This window comes from Lampris incognitus, chromosome 2, assembly GCF_029633865.1.
Source record: "Lampris incognitus isolate fLamInc1 chromosome 2, fLamInc1.hap2, whole genome shotgun sequence".
NCBI classification, from domain to species: Eukaryota; Metazoa; Chordata; class Actinopteri; order Lampriformes; family Lampridae; genus Lampris; species Lampris incognitus.
This window is the reverse complement of record NC_079212.1, coordinates 14,698,267-14,711,776: the sequence shown is the minus strand read 5'-3', so window position 1 is coordinate 14,711,776 and position 13,510 is coordinate 14,698,267. Positions and strand designations below refer to the sequence as shown.

Genomic DNA, 13,510 nt, shown 5'->3' with positions numbered 1-13,510 from the left:
TCCAATAGAGCACCTTTGGGATATGGTGGACCGGGAGATTCGCATCATGGATGTGCAGCCGACAAATCTGCAGCAACTGCGTGATGCTATCATGTCAATATGGACCAAACTCTCTGAGGAATGTTTCCAGTACCTTGTTGAATCTATGCCACGAAGGATTAAGGCAGTTCTGAAGGCAAAAGGGGGTCCAACCCGGTACTAGCAAGGTGTACCTAATAAAGTGGCCAGTGAGTGTGTGTATATATATATATATATATAACATTTTTACCCATTTTGAGGACAATATCAACTTGCTTCTTTATAGCAGAGATTTTATCTATATAAAATTTGAAAAGCAGTACTAGTATTTGAGACTTTTACTATAAATAACAGCTTCTGTAACCGGAAATTTCTCCATTATGAACAAGGTAGCTACTCATTTGTAAAAAGCAGAAATAGAGCCATTAATTCAATTTTATTTGTATAGCCCGATATCACAAATTTGCCTCCGGGGGCTTTACAGCAACACAATATCCTGTCCTTAGACCCTCGCATAGGATAAGGAACAAATCCCTAAAAAAAAAAAACCTTTAACAGGGTAAAAAAAAACAACAAGAAGAAACCTCAGGGAGAGCAACAAAGGAGGGATCTCTCTCCCAAGACAGACTGTACATTCTAACTTGAATGTTTGACTGTGAATATGGATATTTTGTCTTTGGGTAAACTGGAAAACTTGAGATTCTCCCCAGTGAACTAGAAATATATCATGTGAGTGAAAAAGACACTGGAAAGAAAAAGGAGACCGACTTCGCAGAAAAATTGCCTTGAGCTGTTATTCTCATTTATTTTCTTATAAAAGGAAAGAACATTTGATGGGACATAAATAACTGCTGTGAATGGAACAGCTCCATCTTTAGTTGCTTGGCATCGTGGAATTTGTCTATTTCCTACATTTACAGCTTCCAGATTCGAAAAAAAAACATACTAGTTTTGAAGAATTAACTTAAAGCTAGGCACACCCTTTACCTTCTTAGCATCCTCATGATTGTGATAGTTGACGAAGCCAAAACCACGCGAACAGCCTCTCTCGTCTCTCATCACTCGCACACTAAGGGTCCTGCCTGCAATTCAGAACACAAAAACCAACCTTAAGGGAACAGGTTGAACTTATTCATATCTATCCCCATTTTATACTCAACACTCATGAAGAACACAGGCAGTTTTCATTTTCACCTTCAGTTATCCTTTCCTTCACACTGGACATGCAGCTCCAGATTGCCATCTTGAGTTAAATGCAATTAAAGGGGACAACTCCAAAGTCCTCATTCAGTGCGAAAAAGCACTCCAAGGTTTAGCAAAAGCTAGCAAGTTTATTTCGAGCAAATTTGAGCAGTCAGACATTTTCATTGTTAAATACCCGCTTCATGTTTGCTTTGCTGTTGTGCAAAGGAGTGACTTCCTGCTGGTAATTGCTTGTAGGCTGCGTTGCAGGAAACAGCATGGCTTCAAAACCAACTGTAGCCAAAAAAATATATATTTTTTTTAAATGCCCACTCAAATTCGCAATGAGACTGCAGTAGTGTCAGGTTAGCTTTGGCTGAACTGTGGAGTGTTTTCTTGCACTGAATGATGATTGTGGAATTGTCCCCAATGAATTGCATAGAACCATAGATGGTAATCGGGACTTGCATGTCTAGTAGGAAGAAATGATGACTGAAAATGAAACTTACCTCTGTACTACATGACAGGTGAGTATAAAACAGGGATGGAAAATTTCTGAACAATTCCTTTAAGTTGTCTGAAGACATGATAAATTATATTAAGAAATTTGCATACATTTTTATATTTTATTACTATACCATTTATCACTTCACTTTTATGATTCATCATTGTTTATAAATTGACCTCTTACTAGCGATCATCTTCTTAATTTCAGAGGCATCAGCAAGGTGTGACTGGACAACAAAGATTTTGCTCCCTGAAACCTTTTGGGTGTATTATATGGATTTTGGGTTGCTAATCACAAAAATCACCTTAAATTTTTCTTATCACTAGGCATCCCAGTGGCTCACCTGGTAGAGCGTGTACCATGTAAGGCTGAGTCCCTGCTGCAGCAGCCTGTGTTTGAATCTGGCCTGAACGCTTTGCTGCATGTCATCTCCTTTCTCCCCTACCTTTCAATGTCTGTCTCTATTATCGCTATCAAATAAAGGCGGAAAATGCCAAAAAAAGTATCTTGAAAAGAAAAAAAAATCCTATCACATACCGTTTTGTAGATACAACCTATTTTTGTGATCTCCCGTCATATTTTAAGTCTACTGGTATATTTCCCACAAAGCAAGCTGTTTTGGGCAGTCCAAGCATGCCTGGGCTTGCACTCAGTGTAGGTGCTATGCAAATATTGTCTTAGGCATGCCTGGGCATGCTTAGTCAGGTTAGATGCTGGCAGACAGGCTATAAAAGCTGCTCACATTTACAGATGCTGTTCGGACGCATGTTGATGCACATGTTCTTCAGGCAAGAGAATAGTGAGTATACTTAACAATAGGATTTATTGTCTTCAGGAAGATTAAATACAGCAGAAATGTCTCGTCAATGTTGCAACAGCTGCTACACATTCTGTTACATCTGTGGCGAGTATACGCTTAAGGCTCAAAGACGCACCATGACTGCACTTATTAAGAAAGCCCATGAGCTCCACTTCGGATGCAAAATTGGTGACCAAAAGAAACCCTGGGCTCTTCATATTTGTTGTGCAACATGTGCAGTCAACCTTAGAGCTTGGCTCAGAGGTACTCAGAAGTCAATGGCATTTGCAGTCCCAATGATATGGCGAAAACAGAAGGATCATATGACAGACTGTTACTTCTGTCTGACCAATGTATCTGGCTTCTCTACTAAAAATAAGAAATCTATTGAAATAGAGGTAAGAAGATTTCTTTCTTCTATTGAAATATAAGTAAGAAATCTATACCCCAATCTGCTTCAGCCATGACACCAGTGCCACATGATGAAAGTTTGCCAGTACCGAAGCCACGTGGAGCCTTAGATGAGGCAGATTAAAATGCCACAATGCATGAACCAGATCTGGAAAATGACACTGATCCAGATGTTGAACCCTTTTTATGCCTTCTTATCCTCATCTGATAACACAGCCACTGAATTAAATGACCTGGTCAAGGACTTAAGATTTGTCAAAAGCTAAAGCAGAACTACTTGGTTCAAGATTACCAAGGATGGGGTTTGCTGTCAACAGGTACAAAATGGAACCGTCAAGAACATTTGACAAACTTCTTTACGCAAGTTGACAACCTCTGTTTCTGCACTGAAATTGATGGATGTTCATGGCTTTGGGTTGTGTGCATGACCTACAACAATGGCTTTTTATAGATTTGTCACAGCCTGAAAGCTGTCCTATTACACAATGGCAATGTCCACCCTTTAGTACCCATTGTCTATGCAGTACACATGAAAGAAACCTACAATAACATGGAACTGTTGTTGAAAGACATACAGTACAACAGTTATGACTGGAACATCTGTGGTGATTTAAAAGTATGGACACTGCTACTAGGAACGCAGCTCGGATATACAAAGTACTGTTTTTTCCTTTGTGAATGGGATAGTCATGCTAAAGAGTCACATTATATTAAAAAGAACTGGCTGCTCCGTAAGCATTTCATTCCAAGGCAAAAAAGTGTGGCACATAAACCACTTGTCAACCTAACAATGATATTTCTGCCTCCTCTTCATACAAAACTTGGATTGATGAAAATTTTTGGGAAAGATACGAACAAAGTAGTTGATGGATTTTGCTGTTTAAGACAGACACTTCCAAGAATAACTGGTCTTCATGTGTGTATATCTTATATTGTGTTTGCTGTATTTGCCTGTGTCTGTCTTGCACTGTTTGGTGAAGCCACAGCCCTCATTTCATTTTTAACATGTGCCTGCACATCATTTTTAATGACAATAAATTGAATTGAATTGAATTGAATTAAGGAGGGCTTTTTTGCTGGTCCACAAATCAAACAGGTCATCAATGACAGGGAGTTAGAAGATCTGCAAGTGGGGCCAGAGAAAATAGCATGGAAGGCATTTACGGATGTCATTGAGAATTTTCTTGGCAACTACAGAGCACAAAGCTACATTGAGCTGCTTGACAACATGCTTAAAGCATACAAAACCATGAAGTGCAACATGTCATTGAAAATTCATTTTCTGCATTCACACTTGGGACTTCTTCCCTGCTGATCTTGGTGCAGTCAGTGACAAACATGGTGAAAAGTTTGACTGGAAACCATCAATGCTGACTGACTATTGTTGGATACTGACACGAGAGGCACCAGATGCCGAGTACAAACGAAAATCAACTGCAAAACTAACACAGAACTAACCCAATGTGTCAGCATCAATATGCGATTGAACGTGTTAAATTCAACAAAAGTTATTTTAATGTTTCTTCAAATTCCTATGTGATACAGCAAATCTGAAATTATTTTTGTATTTATCTTGACATTATCTATCATGACCTCTAATGTTTTTTCAGGAAGCAACACGTTTGAAAAAAATTATTGTCCAGTGATCAAGCCACAATCTCGCCAAATATGGACTAGGTCAACCTGTAACCTCAGCTATTAAAATAGTAACATTTTACCGAATTTGGAAAACATTTCCTTGAGACCATCAGCAGTGTAGTCTTCGTCAAAATTTTTGATGTAGACACTGGTGAATTTCATTGCTTTGGCCTCAAACTCGATCTCTCTTTCCTTGCGGGACTTGAAGTGGCCAACAAAACTGTATTTGGAGCCCAACAGAGAGAAACAATCAGGATAGAACAAAAAGAAGGCAATGCACAAAGTGCAATTATAATCAATTATTTCAGTTTTAGTAATGGACTAGTAATAACATAAATCTGGCTACATTTACTTTATTTTCCAGATCAAAACATACAGCCCACATACTAATAAATGTTTTTATCTAAATATTCCACTTACCAAAAAACAGAATTAAAAAAAAAACTAAGTAAATTTTATGGGACAAAAACAGTTATTGTAAACTGACAATGTCAAGTCTCTGGTGATGCTGCACCTTGCCCTATTGTCTTGTTCCCCCCTAGATATTTCAGTAAGTACGTGTGAAAACCTATATCCTACCAATTCACTGACCTAATCTGGGACATCTGGCAATTTTCACCAAGGAAATGGGCCTTTGGGGTGACACTGCCAGATTCCAACTCTATACTCGCTTCAAGGCTGAGCACAAAAACATGTGGACAGATCCTCAGAAAGTTCTGAATATCACTAAAATCCATTAACATTCAATATCTACAATGCATATCTCTGAAACGCTTCAGAGTTGTAAACCCCAGGTCCAGAGAGTAAAGGTCTCAACTGTGTATAAGCTGCTCCACTCATGCACTAAACCAGCTAATTATAATTAACACCACTCTTCAGCTAGGTAGGGGAAACTAGTTTGTGAATCAGCTGGTTTAGCACATAGTACTACTTTCGGCTGCTCTTGTTAGGGGTCACCACAGCGGATCGTCCATTTCCATTTCTTTCTGTGCTCTGCATCTTCCTCTGTCACATATGGTTTAGCACATAGGTGGAGTGAAAGCTAGGTAAGATATCAATATTATATCAATATCCTGATGGGACTACAGGGATTTTAGTTATTGGTAATATAACTTAAATGTTGTCATTCCCTGGTCTTAAAAGGCTGCATTACAGTAAAGTGAAAAAAATGTCTAAATTTATTGGACTGTTCTAGCGGTGTGAAATCGAGACTGAATGCTTCTACCTGCTTGGTTATAAGCATCAATGGTCATCTCCAAAATATTGTCACATTATCGATATATATATTCAATAAAAAATATCATTAGATTTGATTCTGTTGACATCCCGCACCTCCATGTGAAGCAAATGACCTAGTTTTTACACCTCTGCAATTCTTTAACTCAATCTAATCTAGTTTCAGGCTGCTGTTTACATCAGAGTTTCAAATGTTCGAATTCAAAATCATAGCATCTTGCATGTGCTCACACTTTCTTATCATTCAGCAGCATCCCGTTCATGGTTTCAATGGCACGGTTTGAAGCCTCCTGAGTTTCAAAGTGAACAAAGCCATAGCCTTTTGAGCCTCTCTCATCACAAACAACCTAAAAAGGAAAATGCTTAGTCAGTTTATATTACAGATCTGGGTGAAAGCGGCAACTGTATTTGAAGTCATGTGCCCTTTCAGTAGAATTTTTACTGTCACAAAACCACAGAATATTGGAGTCAACCAAAAAATCGTTTTTTCTGCCAACTATTTTTGAAGTCTCATCAAAAACCCTTTTTACATCTGGCACAGCTGTCTTAACTTGCCAACTAGTTGGCATTATACTGCTTTTATAAAAGAAAGCACCATCATAACTCATGGTGATGTGACGCTGTTATGGCCTAACTGTGAAAATAAGAACAAAATATTCAAGACTTTCACAATAAGCAAGTAACTGACCATTGGAAGCTGAGAAAGTAATAATTACATTCCAAAAAGCAGTATTTATAAATGACCAAGTTTATCACATCAGACTGAGCTAACCAACTTACTGCTTTATTGATTTAAAAAAAAAAAAAAGAAAAGATGACAGCAACAATGATGCAGGATCTGTAATCTGTGGTAGGGTTAGAGTTTTCATTTGAACTTTAAATATGTTGCAGTCTGATGGAACACAAAAGAGGTTATGAAAACCAGATATTACACAATAACAAACAAAAGTGCTGACTAGCTAAAGTACAGACAAGTAGAGATATGTTCATAGATCTATGCGATTGCATAACTCACAAAAATGGACAGCTCCATGCATGATGAACTCACCTTGCATGACAAAATATTCCCAAAGGCTGAGAAAGTATCATAGAGGGCCTTGTTTTCAATAGATTCATCCATGTTCTTGATAAAAATGTTGCCTACACCAGATCTTCTGAGTGCCGGGTCACGTTGAGACCACATTATTCGGATGGGATGACCTCTGATAATTTCATAGTTCATTGTATCCAGGGCGCATTCCGCTAAAAATTCAGAATATAAAGCAAAAACATCTAATACACATTAAACAGGTCATGTGTAATACATAACAGTTTATTGAAGTTTGTAGCGGTAATGAGGAATTCAGTTCTCAGTTCTCCATAGTGTAATCTTAACGGTTTAAAATAAGACAGCCCACTGTGTCTCCGCCCTTTTCTTAACAAATTTTTTTGCTTGAATTTCTCCAGGCCTCCATGAAATGAGATCAGCTGCTTAGTAACCCACTTCAGCATCATTGATGCTAGTGTTTTATTTATCAAAGCAAACTAATATTTGTTAAAAACAGCCATAACAAAGATCGCTGACTTTTAAAAAGAGGAATATCAGTTGCTAATAAATGAATAAATTGATAAAATAGCTTAATATATTACTCCAAAGGCCAAAGAATGTTGAACTTCATTCCCAAAGCTACAAACCAGAGAATCAAGCCACATCAGACCTGTGAATAATACCTTTTTTGTGTGTGTGTGTGTGTGTGTGTGTGTGGGGGGGGGGGGGTTACCCCTTTTTCTCCCCAATTGTATCTGGCCAATTACCCCACTCTTCTGACCCATCCCAGTCACTGCCCCACCCCCTTTGCCAATTCAGGGAGGGCTGCAGACTACCATATGCCTCCTCCGATACATGTGGAGTCGCCAGCCGATTCTTTTCACCTGATAGTGAGGAGTTTAGCCAGGGGGACGTTGCACAAGGGAGGATCACGCTATTCCCCCCAGTTCTCCCCCCCCCCCCAAACAGGCGCCCCGACCGACCAAAGGAGGCACTAGTGCAGCGACCAGGACACATACCCACATCCCACTTACCACCCGCAGACATGGCTGGTTGTGTCTGGGGACACCCGACCAAACTGGAGGTAACACGGGGATTTGAACTGGCGATCCCCGTGTTGATTGGCAATGGAATAGATCGCCACTCCACCCAGATGCCCTCTGTGAGTAATACCTGACCTGCACCTCCTGTAGTAATAGCACTGATGTTAAAGGCAAGAGATATGACGGGTTCATAAAGTAGACGACAATAAATAATTTTGGCAGCGTATCAGTTTTGAACCATTTTGAACTATTATCAACATAAAGTAACAGTCCTTAAAACCCAAGTAAATCACCACCATAGTTACAGTCTTTGTGTCCACAGTTCGTTAATCATTATCAAATAAATTGCTCTAGAAAGATTTTTTTTGAACAAGTCACGTGTAGCAATCTTGCGCCAATCAACGAAAATGGAAATTGTTGGAAAAAACCTAGTGATTGGAGGGGCCTTATTTCAACATATTTTACCATATTAATCAATGAAAAGTATTGCAAGTACACAATACACCTTAATTGAAAATCTTCTGTTTTTTAAAGGGTGTAATAAGCATACGTAAAGATGAAAAATTTTATATTGTATTGTATTATAATAAATACATTGTCTTTGAGGTAATTTGTAATTAAGTATTTATCAAGTATTATTGTGTTCTATGGGAGTGAAAAGTTACACCAGATCAAAAGGTGCAAAAAAAAAATTGAATATGTAGGGTGTGTTTTACTGAAGCAGCAGACAGGTACCAGGAGGCCAGAAGGGATGCCGGTTCAGCGGTTGCAGAAGCAAAAACTCGGGTGTGGGAGGAGTTCGGCGAGGTTATGGAGGAGAACTTTCGGTTGGCCTCAAGGAAGTTCTGGCAAACCATATGGCGACTCAGGAAGGGGAAGCAGGGCCTGACTCAGGCTGTGTCAGCCAGGGAGGGGAACTGCTGACCCGGACTAGGGATGTTATCGGGTCATGGAAAGAACACTTTGAGGAGCTCCTGAACCCAGCTAACCTGTCCTTAGTGGAAGAGGTAGAGTCTGAAGACTCAGGGGAAGCCCCACCCATATCCCTGGCAGAGCTGTCTGAGGTAGTTAAGGAGCTCCTCAGTGGCAAGGCAATGGATGTGGATGAGATTCGCCCTGAGATGCTGAAGGCTCTGGACATTGTTGGGCTGTCTTGGCTGACACGCCTCTTCAGTGTCGCGTGAAGGTCAGGGACAGTACCTGTGGAGTGACAGACTGGGGTGGTGGTTCCCATATTTAAAAAAGGGGACCGGAGGGTGTACTCCAATTATCGGGGCATCACACTGCGCAGCCTCCCTGGCACAGTCTACTCTAAGGTGCTGGACAGGAGGCTCCGACCGCTTGTCGAACCTCAGATCCAGGAGGAAAAATGTGGATTCCGTCCTGTCCGTGGAACAATGGACCAACTCTTTACTCTTGCGGAAGTGCTGAGGGAGGCATGGGAGTCTAACCAGCCAGTCTACATGTGTTTTGTAGACTTGGAGAAGGCTTATGACCGTGTACCCCAGGGCACTATGTGGGGGGCACTGTGGGAATATTGGGTACCGGGCAGTTGCTACAAGCCATCCGGTCCTTGCTTGTATAACCAAAGTGAGAGCTGTGTCCGCATTCTCGGCACAAAGTCAAACACGTTTTTGGTGGGTGTCGGACTCCACCAAGGTTGTCCCTTGTCTCCGATTCTGTTTGTGATATTCATGGACAGCATCTAAACGCGCAGCCAATGTGAGGAGTGTGTCCGTTTTGGAAACCTTAGAATTGCATCTCTGTTCTTCGCAGACGACGTGGTTTTGTTGGCTTCATCAGAACGCGACCTCCAGCACACACTGGGGCAGTTTGCAGCTGAGTGTGAAATGGCCAGGAGGAGAGTCAGCACCCCCAAGTCTGAGGCCATGGTTCTCTACTGGAAAATGGAGGATTGCTCCCTCCGGGTTGGGGACGAGTTGTTGCCTCAAGTGAAGGAGTTCAAGTATCTTGGGGTCTTGTTCATGAGTGAGGGTAGGATGGAGTAGGAGATTGACAGGCAGATTGGTGCAGCATCAGCAGTAATGCAGACGTTGTACCAGACCGTTGTGGTGAAGAGGGAGCTGAGCCAGAAGGCAAAGCTCCCAATTTACCACTCAATCTTCATTACAACCCTCACCTATGGTCATGAGCTTTGGGTAGTGACCGAAAGGGTGAGATCACAGATACAAGCGGCTGAAATGAGTTTCCTCCATAGGGTGTCTGGGCTCAGCCTTAGAGATAGGGTGAGGCGCTCGGACATCCGGAGGGAGCTCAGAGTAGAGCCGCTGCTCTTTCGTGTTGAAAGGAGCCAGTTGACGTGGTTCGGGCATCTGATTAGGATGCCTCCTTGGCGCCTTCCTTTGGAGGTTTTCCGGGCACATCCAACTGGGGGGAGACCCCGAGGTAGACCCAGAACTCGCTGGAGGGACTATATGAACAATCTGGCCTAGGAATGCCTTGGGTGTCAGGGCTGAACCATGGGCTTGGACTCAAAATGCAGACTCAGTCTCAGTTCACAAAAATCAGTCCTTTTAATAAGAATGAGGTCGGTACACAGGTGATCAGATAACAAGGCAACAGTGTCCAAATCGGCAGGCGAAAGGCAAGGTCAAAAAGGCAAAAAACAGGTCAGGAAACTATAGGGCTTAAGAAACTCACACGAGGAAAAAATGCTGGAACGCTGTCACAAGGAACAAGACGAACTGGCACAGAAGGAAGGGAACACTAAGACTATATATTCTGGAGGAGGGGAGACAATGAGACACAGGTGCAACACATTAGGGCAGAGCAGGTAATCAATCACACAGGAGGGAGACACATGAGGGCAGGAAGTAAAGGACCTGAAACGAGACAAGAGGTGAGTATCAAAATAAAACAGGAAGTACAAGACAAAGAACACTGGGAGAAACAAAAAGATAACTTAACTATCCAGACGGGGCGTGACATTGGGATCCCCCAGCAGGAGCTGGAAGACGTTGCTGGGGAGAGGGACGTCTGGAGTGCCCTACTTAGCTTGCTGCCACCGCGACATGACCCTAGAGAAGCGGCTAATGATGAGATGAGATGAGATGAGATGAGATGGGTCTGTTTTACAATGAATTTTCACTTTGGTAAGGTCAAAATGGGACACATTACCATCAGCTGGTTGCTGGAAGTTGATGTAAGCATAGCCGAGGGATGTGCGAGTGATGATGTCACGGCACACACGGATTGACATGATGGACCCAGCAGGAGAGAACTTCTGATAAAGCATGGCCTCCGTAACATCAGGGTGCAGATCACCTACATACAACGATGCCTGAGGGTATGCTGTTCCACTGCTGTTCATCTTTGGTCCCACAATCCTAGAAAAAAAAAAGACAAGGTCTGTATTTAAAAATACTTTTTATGAGTGATAACGTTCTATAGAAACCACTTGTTATTAAGAATTGGCCTGATTTCTCCTTTTGAATAGGATGCAGTCTCATTCACTGCGCAAGACACAAGTTGACTTAACTCTCAGGAAAACTGGTCGAGCATGTAGCATGGACACATCTACACAATGTAAGAACAAGTTCGAGCTGAACCACAAATTTAAAATCAATCTTCAGTGAGTGTTACTTCAAAATATTTTATTTAAGTATTATCAAAATAGAACTAAATATAGAGGCGACTGGGTAACGTAGTGGTCTATTCCGTTGGGATCACTGGTTCGAATCCCTGTGTTAGCTCCGGCTTGGTCGGACACCCCTACAGACACAATTGGCCGTGTCTGTGGGTGGGAAGCCGGATGTGGGTATATGTCCCGGTCACTGCACTAGCACCTCCTCTGATTAGTTGGGGCGCCTGTTTGTGGGGAGGGGAAACTGGGGGGAATAGCGTGATCCTTCCACATGCTACGTCCCCCTGGCGAAACTCCTCACTGTTGGGTGAAAAGAAGCGGCTGGCAACTCCACATGCCTCGGAGGAGGCATGTGGTAGCCTGCAGCCCTCCCCGGATCGACATTGGGGGTGGAGCAGCGACTGGGATGGCTCAGAAGAGTGGGGTAATTGGCCAGGTACAATTGGGGAGAAAAAGGGGGGAAAAAAAGAAAGAACTAAATATAGTCAAATATAGTCACGGTATTAACTCCATCCAGCCATCCATTATCCAAACTGCTTATCCTGCTCTCAGGGATGCGGGGATGCTGCAGCCTATCCCAGTAGTCATTGGGCGGCAGGCGGGAGACACCCTGGACAGGCCACGAGGCCATCACAGGGCCAACACACACACACACACACACACACACACACACACACACACACACACACACACACACAGTATTAACTCACTATTGACTTTATTCACACATAAGCCATTTTGCTGTCAAGTGATGCTCAGTTTGGGAAACATAAAGTGAACTGCTTTGTCTTACTGCTGTGTGCCAGGTTGTAACTCATTAAACATGGAATCAGATTTATTTAACCAGTTACCCAACGGAAAAATCTGGATTACAAAAATCTGGAAAAATCTAAGGCCAAATTTCAAGGTAAAACATTCTTTGTTCAGCCATTCAGTAGCACTGAACAATTAATCATATATTAATCAGGATTTCAAGACTGGCTTCAACAGGGTTCCACAATTAATTGGTCATGGCCAGGGACTGCTGGGTTTGGTTTGGTTTCTTGTTTATTTATTTATGTTTGTCCAATCTTAGGGTCGTCCTCTGTGTGGCGTTTGCATGTTCTCCCCATGTCTGCATGGGTTTCCTCCGAGTGCTCCAGTTTCCTCCCACAGTCCAAATACATGTAGGTCAGGTAAATCGGCCATACTAAATTGTCCCTAGGTGTGAATGTGTGTGTGTCAGCCCTGTGGTGGCCTGGCGGCCTGTCCAGGGCGTCTCCCTGCCTGCCGCCCAGTGACTGCTGGGATAGGCTCCAGCATTCCTGTGACCCTGACAGCAGGATAAGCAGTTTGGATAATGGGCGGATGTTATAAAATACATTATGAATGTAAAAGAAGTTTTCTATTGAATCAACATACTCAAGTGCGATAAAATAAATAATAATAATGAATAACAATGATAAATGTCTTTATGCAAGCTCAATAATCCAGGTAAGAAAAAAAAAGTTGAATCAGTTCATCTGGACACATTTATTGAGAGAAACATTTCATCACCCATCTAAGTGACCTCTTCAGTCCAAACTGACTGCAGATATCCCCAGGTGGTGTGGCAGTGGTATTTCAAGAAGAGGGAGGAACACAGTGTGACGTACAAGAGTGGAGGAAAATGCACACAGGTGGACTATATCTTATGCAGGAAGCATGATCTGAAAGGGATTGGAGACTGCAAGGTGGTGACAGGGGAGAACGTAGCTAGGCAACATCGGATGGTGGTCTGTAGAATGACTTTGGAGATCAAGAAGAGGAAGACAGTGAAGGCAGAGCCAAGGATCAAATGGTGGAAGTTGAAGAAGGAAGACTGGTGTGTGGAGTTCAGAAAGGAGTTAAGACAGGCACTTGGTGGCAGTGAAGCGTTGCCAGATGACTGGGCAACCACTGCAGATATAGTGAGGGAGACCGCTAGGAAGGTACTTGGTGTGTCATCTAGACAGAGGAAGGAAAGTAGGGGTGGGAATCTTTCAGAATCTCACGAATCGATTCGATTTCGATTCTTGCGGTCACG

General features: G+C 42.3%; 1 protein-coding gene across 1 annotated transcript in view; it reads right to left on the bottom strand.

Moving 5' to 3' along the window:
* LOC130108413 (embryonic polyadenylate-binding protein-like) overlaps window positions 1-11,193 on the bottom strand; it is a 37,253-nt gene extending 26,060 nt beyond the window's left edge. The window contains exons 1-6 of the mRNA XM_056275327.1: window positions 11,001-11,193; window positions 6,841-7,034; window positions 6,024-6,139; window positions 5,136-5,234; window positions 4,637-4,776; window positions 1,006-1,100 (exon numbers count right to left, since the gene is read on the bottom strand). Of these exons, the coding sequence (XP_056131302.1) occupies window positions 1,006-1,100; window positions 4,637-4,776; window positions 5,136-5,234; window positions 6,024-6,139; window positions 6,841-7,034; window positions 11,001-11,193 (837 nt within the window). The remainder of the gene's footprint in view (window positions 1-1,005; window positions 1,101-4,636; window positions 4,777-5,135; window positions 5,235-6,023; window positions 6,140-6,840; window positions 7,035-11,000) is intronic.
* Window positions 11,194-13,510: the final 2,317 nt, after the last annotated feature.